The 17,728-nt window shown below is 35.0% G+C and overlaps 1 protein-coding gene across 4 annotated transcripts in view; it reads right to left on the bottom strand.

Annotated features, from left to right (window-relative positions):
* SKAP2 (src kinase associated phosphoprotein 2) overlaps nt 1-17,728 on the bottom strand; it is a 180,892-nt gene that overhangs the window by 148,573 nt on the left and 14,591 nt on the right. For all 4 annotated transcript variants that reach the window (XR_009053157.1, XR_009053158.1, XR_009053159.1 and 1 more), the window contains exon 4: nt 14,087-14,194. Coding sequence is in view for 1 of the 4 variants with exons in the window: in XM_057731328.1 (XP_057587311.1) it covers nt 14,087-14,194 (108 nt within the window). In the remaining 3 variants the exon portion in view is untranslated. The remainder of the gene's footprint in view (nt 1-14,086; nt 14,195-17,728) is intronic.

Below are 17,728 nucleotides of genomic sequence, written 5' to 3'. Positions count from 1 at the left end.
AGAGAAAATAATTTTTCCAAAGTCAAAATGTCAAACTAGGATTGAACCCAGGTACATGTGATACCATAGTCTGTGCACTTAACCACAATACAATTAGATCCTTGATATGATAAAGTACAAATTTTATCCTTTTTAAAGCCCTTCAAAATTTAGTTTTCAGATACTAGAAGTATATCTCGTCTGCCCTGAATAATGCTTAATATTGTTTAGGCTGCCAGGGCAAAACATAGTTAATAAATATGATTCCTTAATTACAAGGAGAAATATGATTAGACAATAAAAAACAAAGAGAAAAGCCAAGCCTAAGAACATACCAGGATTCAAATGAATGCCAAAGAAAACTCGAGATAAAATGTATCCCCATATTTATATAATCATACTAAGAAATGAAGGTAGTTAATGGCTTTTAAAATTCTGTTAATTAACATCATATGTTTAGAAGCAAAAGCAACCATCTTCCTGGTTTACCTGTGAGGAAACCTGGGGGCAGATGTCTCTATTCTGAACCTCCTAAGCTATCTCTTTCTACAATCTCTGACAAGTCTTATCTTTCTCAGGACATTCAACATGTTTAGGCAAATAAATCAATGATTCTCCATATCTCTATCCCGTATCTCAGACTCCGTCTTAAATTTCCTTGACTAAATTTCTCAATATTCCTTCAAGCTCAACAGACTTGATCCTTCTTATCCTCTTTATAGATGGTATCACCTCCTTGAGAAAAGAATCTAAATATGCTGATTTACCTTAGGTCTAATCATGAAATCTACTGTTGGTTCTTCCCCATATTCCCTCTGGGTACTTACTCTTCCTGTCCCTTGCCTCTACCATCAAGGTGACCAACAAGCCTCTAGTCAGGTGCTTCTCAGGTGTGTACTCCCCAGAAGTATACCCACCCCTGTCTCTCTTCTCCACTCCCAGCTCCCGTCCCACAACAAACCATATTTTTGCCTTCTGATACAGTCCTCCACAACCTTTATCTCTACTTGCTTAATCCATTATCTACTTGCTTTACCCATTATCACCTTTGTTACATATGACAACTGATGACCCAAAGTAGCAGTAAGTTGGTCCTCAACTACCCAACTGTCTTTGTATTAGGATAGAACTAGAATTAATTTTTGAGGAAAACCTGGTCTGCCTCTGCTAAATCCCTTAGCTCACTTTCATGCCTAGGTGTACTGACCTTCTATGTAAGTACACAACTTTCACTGGCAAACTTTTTCATTAAAGGGTCTAAGCTTTGTGAGATATGTGGTCTCTGTTGTAACTACTTAACAGCTGCTGCTGATGAAGCAAAGAATAGCCTTAGACAATATGTAAACAAATGGATGTGACTGGGTTCCAACAAAAAATTATTTATAAAAATAGCAGCAGGCCAGCTTTGGTGTATGGACCATAGATGACTGATCCCTGATCTAAGCCTACTGGAACAGCACTCCTTCACCTTTCTATTCCCCTTCCTTGCCCAGACCAAAGTGACTGATTCAGAAGAAGTACATGACCCAAGCCAAGGACTTCTGCTATAACTACAGAGAGATCTCTCCACTGGGGTTGCTAAACTGGTCGAAAGTATCTAAGAAGCTGCTAGTGGCTGCTGACCATCTTAAAGGAGGCTATGCATAGGAAAGCAGGATATGAGTCAGAATTACTCATTACAGTCTGAACACTCAACTTGAGTCCAGGTGGGCATGAAGCAAGACTTCAACTCTGTCCTCCTCTCGCATGCAAACCAATAAATTCCCCTTTCTGCTTTTTGCTTAACCCAGTTTAAACTGGATTTCCTCTTTGGCTCATGCACTGAATGAGTCCTAGCCAATACACCTCTTTACCAGGCTGTTTCACAAATCTGAAATGCTATTCCCTCCATGTTTCACATATCAGAAGCCTTCATATTCCCCCAGACCTGGCTCAGATGCCACCTCCACTATCAAGGCTGTCTTCATTCCAATCATAATTACCATCTTCTTTCTCCCTGTATATGTCTTGCAGTAGTGATTACATCAATCTGCCTTGAATCAAAACTGATATTTACATTTCTTTCCTCTGCTAATCGTAAAAGCAATGACATGTCTTGTTAATCCCCCAGTCTAACAAAATAAACTGTAAGATCTGTTGAATTAAACTTTTATTCCATGTGGTACTCTACCTAAAACATACAACACTGTTACCCTCTCTCACTACTTATATTTTAAAAAATCAATTCTTCACCTCCTAAAAGATACATTTTCTTTTACAAAGAAATCCTATTGTAAGCATGTTAGAAGTTTATAGCATACATATATTCCAGGACATAGGTCCCAGGACACCAATACCAAAACAAGTCCTATTCAATAAAAGAAATATACATGTATTTCTTTTTCCCCATGGTAAGACATTTTACTATTTTTGATATTAAAATATTATTTTTTATTAACCTTCTTTAGTGTTTAAAAAAAAAAGTGATGAGCAGGTTTACAATAGCATGGCTTACAGGTGGTATCAGAAAGTGAAGAGGAGCTTTTGAAGACATTTAAATAAATTGACACAAAAGCACATCTCTGAGATGAAATTACTTTTCTGAGAGTCTTTAAATATTACACTATCTTTTCCTGCTTTTTACGCATGGAAAAGAACTAGACGGTATCCAAATATCATTAATATTTTCTCTAGATATTCCAAATGAAAAGCTTTGAGGCAGCATCTTTGCTTCGTGACAGCCAAACTTGGAGACTGCTCTCAGAATTCTCATATGAAAATATAATTAAATACCTAATTATGACATTGGAACTTGAAAATATATCAAGAAAAATGGAATTAGAATACCTAAAATTTCCTCATAGTGAAAACAGACCTAATATATAAATTAAAACATGACTATGACTATGGGTGAAGATATAGAGAAAGATATAAGACTTCTGAAAAAATAACCAAAAAATCAGGATAGGAAATGAAGAGACTGAGACTACTGTAATTAATTCTCTCTCTGACCCTAGATTAGTGCTTCTAATTGTGATAAAGGACCAGCTTTACCCCCAAGACATCATGACATCACAAATACATAATTTGGTTTAAAAAATATATATATATATAGGTATATATGTATGTATTATATATATAATAAATTACTAGCAAAAATAATGATCACATATTTGGATAATGCAGGAATTTCAAAATGCTATAAACATTTCTAACTGCTTAATCTCAATTTCTGTACTTATATTGTTGCACACCAGTAACAAACAGATCACAGATGCAGACCAGTCTGTAGACTACACACTGAGTGCCACTGCTTAGATAATTCGATTTGTTTTCTTATGTCTAAGTTCCCTTATCTGGCAAGACTATTAGTTTTGGTGACTGACACATAGGAAAAAACAACACAAAACATGCACGTGCACAGGCACACACAGGTCCTTACAAAGAAGAAGAAACAAACCAACATTTTTTTCTTTAAAGCTAAAAATAGTGACCATTTTTCTAAGATGATCACCCCAGCCCCCCTTAGATCCCACCATCATAACTAAACACTGATAAAATCTAACCCCCCAGAGCTTCCTAGGTGACGCAGTGGTTGAGAATCCGCTTGCCAATGCAGGGGACACGGGTTCGATCCCTGCTCCAGGAAGATCCCACATGCCGCGGAGCAACTAAGCCTGTGCACCACAACTATCGAGCCTTCTCTTTAGAGCCCGTGAGCCACAACTATTGAGCCCATGTGCTGCAACTACTGAAGCCCATACGCCTAGAGCCCATGCTCCACAACAAGAGACACCATGGCAATGAGGAACCTGTGCACCACAACGAAGAATAGCTTCCACTCACTACAACTAAAAAGAAAGCCCACACACAGCAAAAAAGACCCAACACAGCCAATAAAATAAGTAAATAAATAAATTTATAAAAAATAAATAAATAAATAAATAAATAAATGGTACTGTTGCAATTGGAAACATCTCTCTCAAAAAAAAAAAAAAATCTAACCCCCCAAAGTCAGAATATCAACAAAATAATCTACTTGGACTATATGTTCTCTGAAATAATTTGCTGAAGTAAAACTGCCCTGAAAGAAGTGCCACGTGATTATTCATTTGTATCTGTAATGCAACAAACCTTGCTGCATTTACATTTCAAAAGGCATAGATGATATTGCTAAATGAGGGGAGTGATATCTTGTGCAACAACACAAAGCAAGAATTCTTTTTTTTAATTGTGTTAAAAGACTACAGAATTTGAGAGTTCACTGAGCTGAAAAAGGCACAGCAAGAAAATTACTTTTTGCCATTTGCAGTTTTTAAAGTATCCACTAAGCAACAATAACATTAAAGGTGGGCTAGGATATGTTCCTTTTTAACTAGTATATTAATCTCACAATTGTTTACAGAACTCAGTATTTTGCGGAATAACTTAGCCTCAAGTTAAGAACACCTTAAGAATCTTTAGTTAGGTAATGACTTCTTAGACATGACACCAAAAGCACAAGCAACAACAACAAAAACAAAAAACAACCCCACCCCACCCCCACAAATTAGACCTCATCAAAATTGAAATCCTTTGTGCTTCAAAGGACACCATGAAGAAAGTCAAATGACAACTTACAGAACTGGAGAAAATATTTACAAATCATATATCTGATAAGAACTGGTAGCTAGAGGTCTCTTAGAACTTAATAAAAAAGACAGCCCAATTGAAATATGAAAAAATGATTTGACCAGGCCTTCTCCAAAGAAGACATAAAAGAGGCCAATAAGCATATGAAAAGATGGTCAACATCATTAGTCATCAGAGAAATGTACATCAGAACCACAATGAGATACCAATACCACTGAACACCCCCCTAGGATGGCTAAAATAAAAACAGACAATAACAAGTGTTGAAGAGGATGTGGAGAAATGGAAACCTTCACACATTGCTGGTGGGAACATAAAATGGCATAGCACTTTGGAAAATTGTTTGACAATTTCTTGAAAAGTTAAACTTAGAGTTACCGTTACGACCCAGCAGTTCTACTCCTAGGTACAGTATATAGTCAGAAGAAATGAAGACATATTCACACAAAAACCTGTACACACATATTCACTGTGGCGTTACTAATAATAAGAAGAAACAACTCAAAAATCCATCAACTGATGAATGGACAAACAAAATGTGGCATATCCACACAAATGAAGCATTATTGGGAATGCAGTACTGCTATGTGCAACAACATGAATGAACCTTGAAAATGCTACGTTAAAGTAAAAGAAGCCAGACACAAAAGGCCACATGTTGTGTGATTCCATTTACATGAAATGCCCAGATTAGGCAAATCTATAGAGAAAGAAAGTAGATTTGTGGTTGCTTAGGCCCATGGTGGGGGAGGGGGCAGATTTGGGGACAACGGGGAGTGACTGTTCATGGTACAGGGTTTCTTTTTCGTAGCAATGAAAATTTTCTAAAATTAATTGGGGTGATGCTTGCATAACTCTGTGAATATACTAAAAATTATTGAATTATACACTTTAAATGGGTAAATTCTATGGTTATGTTATTTATGTCTCAATAAAGCTATTTTTTTAAAAAAAGAGTAAGAGTCCTAAACTATACATCCAAACTGTTGATGGACTCTATAAAATCAAAGTCATCCCTTTTAACTCATAAGTGCATGTGTTCTCAAGAGCCATAATTTTAGAAGGTTTAATAAAAGCCTTCAAACGTCTGCCTTGGTAATGTCCTACTTATTTTGACAAGTGTGGGGGGTCGCAGTTTGCCTCTGTGCTCCTCAAAAAGATGTAGGCAGGCTGCCTCTAAGCAAGGCTTGCCCACTTTCCTCACAACCCCCAGTCAGACCTCCCATTCAAAGGAAAAGGCTTTCAGGATAATAGACACGCAAAAGCAAAGGAACCCCACACACATCCCCTACACTATGCTCATAAACAGGAATCAATAGCCAAGGCTGTCCAGACTTTTGAGGAAAACCAATAACATGAAGGAAAAGGACCAATGTTTAAAATGCAACTTGTAGACAAAGCACAGTCAGCTTAGAATTAGAGAATCAAGCATAAATGTTACCAACCTTAAAGATGCAAAAATAATTTAATGAACAAATTTGGAATGTAAGAGAAGAGAGAGACATGGAAAGAAAGCTACATGCACTGATTTCCACATACTTAATAACAAAGAGTTAATAGCAGCCACTGTCTAAGGCTGGCACATTATAAAATAAGAAGAATGTTATTTAAGTCAAAAGCAAACACAGGGACTTCCTAGGTGGTGCAGTGGTTAAGAATCCACCTGCCAATGCAGGGGACATGGGTTCAATCCCTGCCCCAGGAAGATACTACATGCCTCAGAGCAACTAAGCCCATGCACCACAACTATTGAGCCTGCGTGCCACAACTACTGAAGCCCAGGTGCCTAGAGCCCGTGCTCAGCAACAGAAGCCACCACAATGAGAAGCCTGTGCACCACAATGAAGAGTAGCCTCCACTTGCCGCAACTAGAGAAAGCCCGTGTGCATCAACAAAGACCCAACACAGCCAATAAATAAATAAATAAAAAACACACACAAAAAGAACTAAAAATAAAATAATAAAAAATCAGGAGGCAGAAGTGGGAAAGGAGGTGTGAAGAATCATCCATCACAGAGGGAGTCAACAGATACTGTTCAAGGCTGAGCAGACAAGAACTAGAAGTAGTGTGTCCCAAGTTACTATAGTAACTAGAGAAGAAACTGTAACAAGTGGCTGCCTCTGGGGTTACAGCAGGTTGGAAAAGGAGGCTTTTATGTTTTATTGCATACCCTCCTGTTCATTTTCATTTTTAACCAGATGTATGCCTCTTTTAAGCAGGAAAAAAAAAACTGGGCTTATTTTTTAAGTAGCATGGCATAGAAGGATCAAAGGAGTTGAAGTTTGCTACTTCTAAATTGGATATGATAGTCAAGAGACCTAAAACTTTTTGAGCTTCAGTTTCCACAGCAGCAAAACAGGGAAAATGTCTCCCTCATGGGGTATTTCTGAGTCAATTAAAAGAAATAATGCACATGAAAGAATCTGGTTCAGTGCCAAACTTATTCCTCAGTAAATATTAATTAAAGGTTGTTTAATCCCTTTTCCTTCCTAAAGATGCTACTCCAACCACCAGCATAGTCACCTCTAAGGAATTTGTCTCAGAAGAAGGCAGCTCTCTTTGGAATCACGTACCAGGCTGGCATGCCTTCCTCTAAAATCAAGTGGGTTAGTTTATGGTCTTAACCTTTGCTTTTCAATGTTTAAACTCTTAATTCACACTTTGGCGCAGGTTGCAAACAGGAGACACAACTGAAAACAGGAAGTTATACATTGTGACTTCTCCAAACAAAGACCTCAAGCCAAATCCAAATATATATAGCAAGAAAGATAAGTCTGTTAAGTGCCTAAATTGTATAAAACAGAGATCTGCAACAGTCAAAAATAATTTTACCACTGGCCCAGTGCTGCTATCTAAAGATCTGTGAGTGGGACTTGACCTCCCTTGGGTTAAGGTATTGCTCTATTAACATGCAAACATTCCGAGGAGTAATTTATCAGAGCCTTTCCACTGTATTTAACTGAGAGTTTGATTTGAGGGGGAAACAGATTCAAAAATGGGACAACTACCTACAGACAGTAGTTCTGGGAAGGGGACCACAGAAGAGTGCAGAAAGTAAAGAATATTTTTTACCCATTTCAAGGGATTGCTTAGTGCCATGCCTAGTGCACATCTGCACATCCAGCCCAAGTACAATGGCTCACCCTTCTTTTCAGCCACAAGGGCCCATGTAATAAATGCAATTAGAACAGAGCTTCTCAAGCTTTATTATGTACCTGGGGATCTTGTTCAAATGTTAATTCAGATTCAGTAGGTATGGGTGGGGACAGAGACAGCATTTCTAACAAGCTCCCAGGTGACACTGTTGCAGTGGTCTGCAGTCCATACTTTGGGTAGGAAGGGGCAAAAAGAATCCCTTCCTTTTCAATGCAATGTCTACTACTCCACCCAGGCTCTTATCAACACCCTCTGAACCAAAAGCAACAGTATCTTAGTTGGGGAAGAGACAAAATATAGTGGTTTTGAGAGCAGAGCCTGGGCCTCTGAATCACACAGACAATTCAAATTTCAGTTCTGCCACTTATGTGACCTTCATTTAACCTCTCTATCCCTGAGTTTCCTCCTGTGTCAAATAGTGATGATATCTACCTCACAGAGAGGCTGTCAAGATTAAAAATATTGTAGCAAGCCATTTAGCTCGCTGCCTCCCCTAGATGGTCTGTTTGCCTTAATGCATCCAATAATTAACTGCCAGGACAACCTGCCTCAAATATACACTCATCACATTAGTCTGTTGCTTCAGGGATCTCTTAACGACTACCAAATCAAAGGTAAACTCCTCAACTTGCTATTCAGCTCTCACTGTCCACCATTTGCTTACCTCTAAGACCTACTCCACTCTTTCCTATTCAACATCACCTCTGGTCATTACCTTCTCCAGGCAACTCACCTCTGTGCCACCATTAAATTTACTAATTCTGAAATGTGGACACAAGCATTTGGAGATATAGGGAACTCCTAAACAATCACCTGATCCAAACTCTTCATTTCACAAATCAGAAAATAAAAATCCAGAGAGGCTAGGTGACTTGACCTTGACAACAAAATAATTATCAATCAGTACAAAAACCTGGTTTTTGGACTTCTACACTAAATGCTCTTTTCAGTATATTTTCCCACTTCCTCTCTAGCAAACTTCAAGAACCATGCAAAACTCACTTTTTAAAAAAAGGCCCTCTGTTTACAATTTACTTCACAACCTCTCAGAATGCAGGGATAAAGTTTATGTTTTGGTTTATTCAACATGATGCTAAAACGTATGACTGACTCAGTCAACAAATAAGGGAAGAAAGTCAATGAAACCAATTACCAGCCTTGGTACAGACCAAATCAATTAAATATTTAAACACATACTAGTTTTTGGAATCTGCCTTGTTACAACTTAGATTGCTGACTGCCTTATGTTAGGTGGCTATCTGCCCTTTCTAACTAGATTACAAGTCTCTTGAAAATAGGAATCTGTTTTCTTCATCTTTGAATTCCCCCATTGCCCTGCCAAGTTATCTTGTTCCTTTCTTCATGAATTGTGTAAATAACTGCTAATTTACTGTATTAAAGATGCATTATTTTTCATAATTTTGTTTACCTTTGCAATATTTCTTATTTAGCCCGTTTTGTTATAGTCTTATTTGTCCACTTTGTTTTATAGTGATGTATTTTCCCATTCAATGGCATAAAAATGTAAAAAATGATTCTCAATGGATATGTGTTTTTATTTTATTCATGTGTGCCACTGTATAATAAAAATATTTTACATCTGTGTATTCTTTACATCTCCAATCACACAATATATATCTTCAGTATAAAAACATGTTTTCAACTTTTTGTCATTTCCTGAAACTATAACCCCTCACTTCTACCAAAGTACCTGAAGCTCAGCTATGCACATTACAGAAGGACTAAAATAACTATTGTGTTTATATTGCTATAACACAAGCAAGCAATTGGTATATTACAAGAACCCCCAAAAAAGTAAAACACACACACACACACACAAGTACAACAATGTTTTGTATACAAAGATATGTGTAAGTTGCAAACTAATCTAAATTCTCAGAATAAAATATAAAAATATGATTTTTATTATCAAAAACCACATGATACTATAGTTGGAAAACATTTACCCTAAATGGTAAGTTATTGAATGAAACCCGTTTTTCCTGGTTTTAAACATTATTTCACATTCTACTGGAACCCAGAGAAAAATAAAACATCCATTGCTTGGCTTTTATAAGAACTCATTAGTGCTACCCCTAACTCTACACACACAAAAACATTTCCTCAAAAGTTAGTGTATAATGTGTAAAAAATTTACACATTAAATCTGTATGTAACACAGGTGGGTTTATATCTAAGCTTGTGGTAGATGCATTATGAGAGTTCATTTTTTATAGGCATCATGGAGATAATCTTTAAAGTAATCCTTGGGAATAAGTGATTTATATGTTTATAAATTCAAGTTTTCATATTCTGGATTTTCTTAAAGAAAAAGTACACCAAAAAAGAAAAAAACATTATCTACTATTATAAATTATGATCAAAGCAGTGTAGCCATTTTTCTCAATCCCAAACTTTAAAAATAGTTCCATACCTAAACCAGTATTTATTCATACAAACCTATGTTCTTATACTACCCACCATTTTTAGCAACCTATTTTACTTGGGAATTTTTAGTTAAGAAGAGACCAGAACAATAAATGACTGTTTTATATCTTTAGCTTCATTTTAGTCTTCCTATATTCACGCCCTAGAGGGTCCAGATTCTTATCCACAAAGTGATTATGGTCTAGGACTGAATCAGATTTGTAACAAATGTCCACTGGGATCCTTCGACCTATCATCGACGGGCAGAGCCAATATATGTCTTCTAGCTCACTGAATCCTTTCACCTTACCTTAGGGACTTTACACAATACGATACAGTTAGAAGCTTTTTTTCCACAAATAATGGAAATGAGTGAAAAATGATTTCAGAATGGAAAAATGGAAACTCAAGTTATTTTACAGTATCTAAAAGCTACCCTGCATCTACCATCTTAGTGCCTAAATGAACATTCTAACATATACGATAGATATTCTTTAAGGTTTTGAGTTTCATCATCTCTAATTTTATCTGATTACTGACATGCACCATTTCTATTAACATTTCAATATATCCAGCCATACAATAGCATAAAACTTCTAACAGTGATCTATGATAGTCTAGAAACCATTATGATTTAAGTTTTTCAGAAAAAAATAAAAGCACAAAGCTAATAAAATGAAATTTCTAATAAACATAATTTTATAAATATGAAACTAACAGCAGTCATGCCATCATTTATAAAATGTATTTCCCCTCAAAAAATAAAAAGTGTTTCCAAAAAGAGAGAAGAAAAAATTACAAAGTACAATATTTTTAAGCTACAAGCTTTACAAAAATCTGTCACCATCTATGTTACAATTCTAGTCATCAATAAGGTACCTTTTTTCAATGCACCATTCAAAAATCAATTATATCAACTCTTTTGTATAGAGAAGCAGCACACCTTTCAGGCAACTAGTATTAATGAGTAGACATGACTATAGAATCTCCATCTGTTTCTCTGACAAAGCTGTGGCTACTCTAGTCGCTCATTGAAATTCCATTAATCTGGTGTACCGAGGTCCAATGCAAAAATCAAAACTCCATCTAACCCTTTATCAGTTCACAATAACCTACAAGTGAACTCTGCCTGTTAGCATGCAGCAAGTTATGATTTTGCTATCAATCAGGCAGTTGGCCAATAAAAGAAAAAAGAAAAAAAAAAAAAGGCAGGCTGGAAACAGCGTGTCTGGCAGGGTTTGAAGACTTTGTTTTTGTTTTCTGTTTTCACTTCCTTTCAATTTCTATAGGGTGTCTGGACCTTGTGAGATTATGCATTATTCTCTTTGGCTGTGATTTAATTGCTACCAGCAATCAAGTCGAAGCATCACTGAAGTGTGCTTGAATTTCATTAGAAGATATAACTTATGCTACTTTCCTACAGTACCTAATAAACCATAAAGAAACCAAAACACATATGGCTTGAGGGAATAACTGGAAAATTAGGTAGCCATTTGGGAACTGAGTGAACTTTTGAACCAGAGGAACAGAGAAAAAGAAATATTAAAAGAAAAGACAGACTTAGAATGCACACAGAGATGTGCAGGTTTGACCTTTTCAGTACCTTGGAAATTACATTAGCATTATGAAAAATAAATATCACATTTGGAGTTTATAATCCATCAAAAGTTCACATACTTTGTTAGTGCCCACCATAAGGTAAAAGTCAAAAGGACAAAACAACAATCTGATTTGACAAAAGGCCTTTTGGTGGCCTGTGCTAGTTTGGTTACCCTCATTGTTAAATGCACCATCATTTTATACTTAATGTATCATTAGACTAAGGTCATGCAACAAAGGAAAACTTACTCAGCAAAGAAAGAGAACACATATAAAGTCAAGTTGCAGGGAGAAAAACTAATATGACTAGATGATATTTTAGAGTGGAAATTAAAAGTTCAAGTGGTAATTTTAAAATTAATTTATAATATTCTTAGAAGAAAATGTAAAATTATCAAAATTAGCAATATTTAGATACCAAAAATGAATAATACTAAAAGTTAAATTTTAAATCTAAGAATTGCTTACGTCAACACTGATGAAAATGCCATATTTAACAAAAATTTAAGTTACACATAAATATAATTTATTAAATAATATTCAAATATTGATAATGTTTTAACAGTACATCTTTTTAATGCTATTAATATACTTCCTGTATATTTGGTTATGAAAACAAACATATGATAAATTACTCAAAAGAAAAAAACACAATAATCATGTAAATGCACTATACAATAGCAATTCACTTTTCCTAACAAATTACTGGCTCTCACAGATATTTAATTGTTGGATTTCTTAGGCTGTAATTTTTTCAAGAAGGCACATAATGCTCTCTTGTACATCAAAAATATTTATGCTATTTTGAGAAATCTTGAGCATATGTATTCTATGAATATATTCTGTGTGTGTATGTATACGTATCTATATATTATCATGAGTATAAATATTCTCTGTATATGTACACAAACATAATCATTTCTAACTACCAACATTTTACAGAGAAGCAAAACAAACCATTGTAATGTGTCTGAAAAATAGTTCAACTCAAATAATAATTCATTGTTTTGCCTTAAAATATTACTTCATCAATTATAAAATAGTTTCTAGTAGAAATACTTCTGAAGATCAGGTTAGAAAGGGTAATGCTCTGTTTCAGATAAAAAATGTGACCGAAGAAAAATGTGCATCTTTAAAAAAAAATAGGGAATATAAAAGAAAATTCTTTCCTTTTAAAAATAGATATTAAATGTTTGCCAAAATGTAAAATTCAACATAAAATGGATGTGATTATTATTGCTACACATTGTACAAAGTTCTGAATATTAAAAAAAAGATGGTGTTGTTCTGAGTCAGTGGTTAGAATGTTTATCACTTATGCATGTACTTGACTTATCCCTGTTCTGCAATAGACATAATTTTATACCTCATAAAAGCAATTTATGTTTCCAAAGGGAATAATCTGGATAACATAAAATGTGGAGTGCTCTGTTGCAGGAAGCATATTTTCATTCAGCAATTGTATTTAGAGATGGAACTGCACAGTTTGATCATCATACAGCGGCAGAAGGCATTATTCATTTCTATGTCTATGTGAAACTTTGAGTGCCACAAATTAATATGCATGGCTAACTTATCAATACACATTCTTAATTTGTAACTATATATCACCCTTATAGGTCTCTATAATTCAGATACACTCAACTGGGTGGCTTAACAGAGAAAGCACATGCTATGCTGAAGACAAATTTCATAACTTTGGCAAATTTTTAAAAATTACTAAGAGATAGTCAATTTTATTACCATTTCAATTAATAGAAAACACTATAATATCACTGTGTAATATGGGATATTTTTAGATGACAATCAGAAAAATGAAAATGTATATTAAAAGAAGCATTTGATGAAAACCTGTCTCAATGAGAGAAGGCAACGTAGGAATAATTAATTTAATATTTTATGAACTCTTTTTCTTTTTGCAGAATGAACTCATTTTGTATGAAGTTTTCATGAAAAGAAGAGATCAAAAACCTTTTTCATTATTTATAAAATAAACACAAGCCATTAAGCAGCACAATAAAATTAAGCAAGAATCTGATGATATTAAATTAACCAACAACCTTCCTAATAATATTCATATGATGATGCAAGCCCTAAAAATACAAGTAAAGAAAATTTCCTAGGAAAAGAAGGAACTACATACTTAGGAAAACCACTAGAGAGAGCTCTTTGGTTCCTTAAAAGGTTCTGGTAAAGGTAAGTTAACTGAAGCCTCCGTGTTGATCTGCTATCCGACAGACCACCACCTTTACACATTGCATTGTTTTGTGTGGAAGTGTCAACAGGTATATTCTATGGGAAAATGTCACATACCATCAGAGGGGGCTTCATCATCTTTATCATATCTTTCTGAGGCTAATGAAACAGTGTCTGGAGGCCCAGCAAAAGGGTCATCATATTCGTCTCCATCTTCTGCATCACCTACAAAAGAAGCAGAGAAAAAAGAATGAACATATATATACGTATATGTATATGTATAACTGAACCCCTCTGTTGTACACCTGAAATTAACACGACACTGTAAATCAACTATACCCCAATATAAAGTAAAAATTAAATTTAAAAATATTATAAAGAAACAAACAAAAAAGAATCAGAGAAAAGTCTCTTATAATTTAGCCATCTTTAAAAGTGTTACTTTGTCAAAGAGGTCAATTTTACTATTAAATTCAGTCACTTTCATGGAAAAACAAAGAAAACTTTTTGAACTAGGTAAAAACAGATCCTATTTTAATACATATCTGCTGTAATTTAGGTAAAGTAAGAGTTTTTGAAAGTCAGTGTACAACTGCTTCTTCCTGTTACAAAAGGATACAGTTCCAAAATTATGATGGTCCCTACAAGGATGAATATAAAAAAGTAGAAGCAGGTTAAAACAGTGTGTGTATCCAAAACAAACAAAACCAAAATAACAATAACAGCAACCAAGAAAAGCACGGAAAACACACAGAGAAAATAATTCAAGTTAATTCCATTTACCTACTCAATAACTGGAAAAATGATGATGAGAAATTGATAATTCAAAGCCATATGAACATTTTATATTTTCAGTAAAAATCACAGGATTACATTAGAACAGACTAAAAATACTCAGTTGCATTGTCAAGAGCAGAAATCTTTTACGGAAAAAATGCTTTAAAACTCATATAAACCTTTTAAATCCAAACAAGGTGATTTACAACTAGACACTTTTGATTTTTCACTCAGTGATATGTAACTTTTTTTATGTTCAGGCTACTTTTCTAGATGATGTCCAAATCTCAGGCTGATTGGTTGGTTTGACGTCATTTAATCCCCACGATAAAATCTTGTGGTATGTTTTTTTTCCACACACTCATTTAGCATAATTTCTTAAAAGAGTGAATCAAACATTTGCTATATTCCATTATAGCAAATGAGCGAAGCACTCATTCTTCATCCATATTGAACAACAAAGAAAAATGTATGCTTAACACCATATCAATGATGTGTTAACAATTCAAGTTACTCGTTAAAAATTCAAGATAATACCACCCCCCTCAGTTATTACCCAAAAAATCATACTGAAAAATCTCCATAGGAATCCTAGAGTGCCTTTAGTATTACTTCTAGATCATAGCTGCTGGGCAGATCCAGATTAAAGCTGCTGAGCTCTCCAAAAGGATATTTGTATCCTCTGACATCCATCTGATGGGTTGCACCCTACTTCCACCATATTTTTGGTAGAGGAAATAGCCTCCTTCAAGACAACACCTTCAAAATAATAAAAATCAATATTCATGTCTGTTTTCTTAAAATTTTGATATTGTACCATCATTTGTCATTCCTACCCTGAAAGTAAAGCTATCTCCCATCAAGACAATAAGAGCAGAACATAGAGATGACCATCTTATCGTCCTAGTGATTACACCATTATGAGCACCACACATGCTGATGTTTCTTCCCCAATTAAAATTCCAAGAAACATGTACAAATACCACTCATTCTTCAGATGCTAATTTCTCTTTCTGTCAAGATGTTCAAAGTATTTCTCAGAACATTCAGTGATCCCTTATACTATTTCTCTCACGGAAAGAAGAGTGGTCTGATTTAAAATAGGAGGTAAGAGAGAACCTCATAAAGTGCTAGTAAAAATATGTTTGAACATGAAATGACAGCTCATGGAATATACAGTAGTAAAGATCACAGAATTCTCAACTGCTCAAAGTTGCTAGAGTATCCTTACATTCTTAATAAAGTAAGAATTTTTATGTTATGAGTTTTCTAAGGATATTTCATATCATGAACTATAAAATAAATCTTGTGAGAAAAAAAGTATTAGGACACTTCAACTACATCACCATAACTTAGCACTTAGCATATAACACTATTAAGAATATAAAAATACAACAATAAAGTTAATGATTCTGTGGAAGGATTGTGAAAAAATTTAGATGCTCAGGCTTAAATCTATTAAACTCTATGTGGAAGTAAACAAAAAAATTTTTAAGTTCTGAAAATGAGAGTTAGTTTATTATCCTTTGATAATATTCATTATACATTTTTGTGTATATATCCATGTATATACACATATATATACACACAGCAAAAAGATCATTACTAAAGCTATAAATTCAATAATATTTAATATAAGTTAAGAATATTCTACACAGATTAGTCACTGGCATGTTAAAGACTTCTGTGGTGGGACTTCCTAGGTGGTGCAGTGGTTGAAAATCCACCTACCAAAGCAAGAGACATGGGTTCGATCCCTGCTCCAGGTAGATCCCACATGCCACGGAGCAACTAAGCCCGTGTGCCACAATTATTGAGCCTGCTCTCTAGAACCCAGGAGCCCCAACTATTGAGCCCACGTGCTGCAACTACTGAAGCCTGCACACCTAGAGCCGGTGCTCCACAGCAAGAGAAGTCACCGCAATGAGGAGAAAGTGAACTAGAGAAAGCCTGTGTATAGCAACGAAGACCCATCACAGCCAATAAATAAAAGAGTAAATGTATTTAAAAACAAACAAAAAGACTTCTGTGGTTTTTGTTTTTGTTTAAAAAAAAAGAACACTTCTTAGATTATAAAGTGAAATTGTCTTCAATTTACCCATTCTAAGAACTGCAGTTCATTTCAAATGTTTTTTTAATTACTGTGATATTTATATTTATCTAAGACAAAATAAATTAAGTACTGATACTGGCCTCATTTCTCCCCTCCCCGCCACACCCCTCCTCTCCACCCCTTGCCTGTTTTAAGCTTCTGTTGAATTTAACTCAGAAAGTAAAGAATAAGAATCTCTGTGGTATCTGTATAGGGGTATTCCCTTCTTAACTTGCATTAAGTTGAAAAAACACACTATTTTTCAAATTAGTCTTCTTCATTTTACTGTTGTTCCAGTGTTGATCCAGCCCTTCCCCCTCCCTGCCATTTTTTTTTTCAACTCAACAAAGAGCTGCTGTATCATAAGGAGCTTTAATTGAACACAGGGGTCGCTGTTGAGTAGCGCAAAGCATTTTTTCTCCCCAGGGGCTGAGTACTTGCAGCTATACCTGCAAAGACTTCGATAAATTAAAACGAAAATGTTCAACTTGTGTTTATGTAATAGAAAACTGAACTCCAAAGCAACGATGGGCATCAGGTAAACGTATCCAATACAATTTACAGACATAATTGAAAGCATTACAGCCTAATCAGACATAGAAAAGAAAAGCATGCTCAGATGAAATGTCTACGGAATCATTAGTTGGCAGCCATTCTATTACAATCACACATAATGTCAGTGGTGCCTTGAGCCTGTGCCAATGACAACAGCATAAATTTTGCATCTCATTTCTATGGTCATAAAATTAATGATCAGTTTAAAAATACTTCTTTGTAAAAGTTATTGCACAAAGAAAAGACATGAATGTGTCCCTGTTATGTACTCAGAAGGATAATTATGGGGTTGTTGCTCATTAATACTGTTTCTTGTTTCCCTAGAAAAGCATTTG

Source organism: Hippopotamus amphibius, chromosome 4, assembly GCF_030028045.1.
Source record: "Hippopotamus amphibius kiboko isolate mHipAmp2 chromosome 4, mHipAmp2.hap2, whole genome shotgun sequence".
In the NCBI taxonomy this organism is placed as follows: domain Eukaryota; kingdom Metazoa; phylum Chordata; class Mammalia; order Artiodactyla; family Hippopotamidae; genus Hippopotamus; species Hippopotamus amphibius.
Note: the sequence above shows the minus strand (reverse complement) of the source record. Positions and strands in the feature narration are given on the sequence as shown.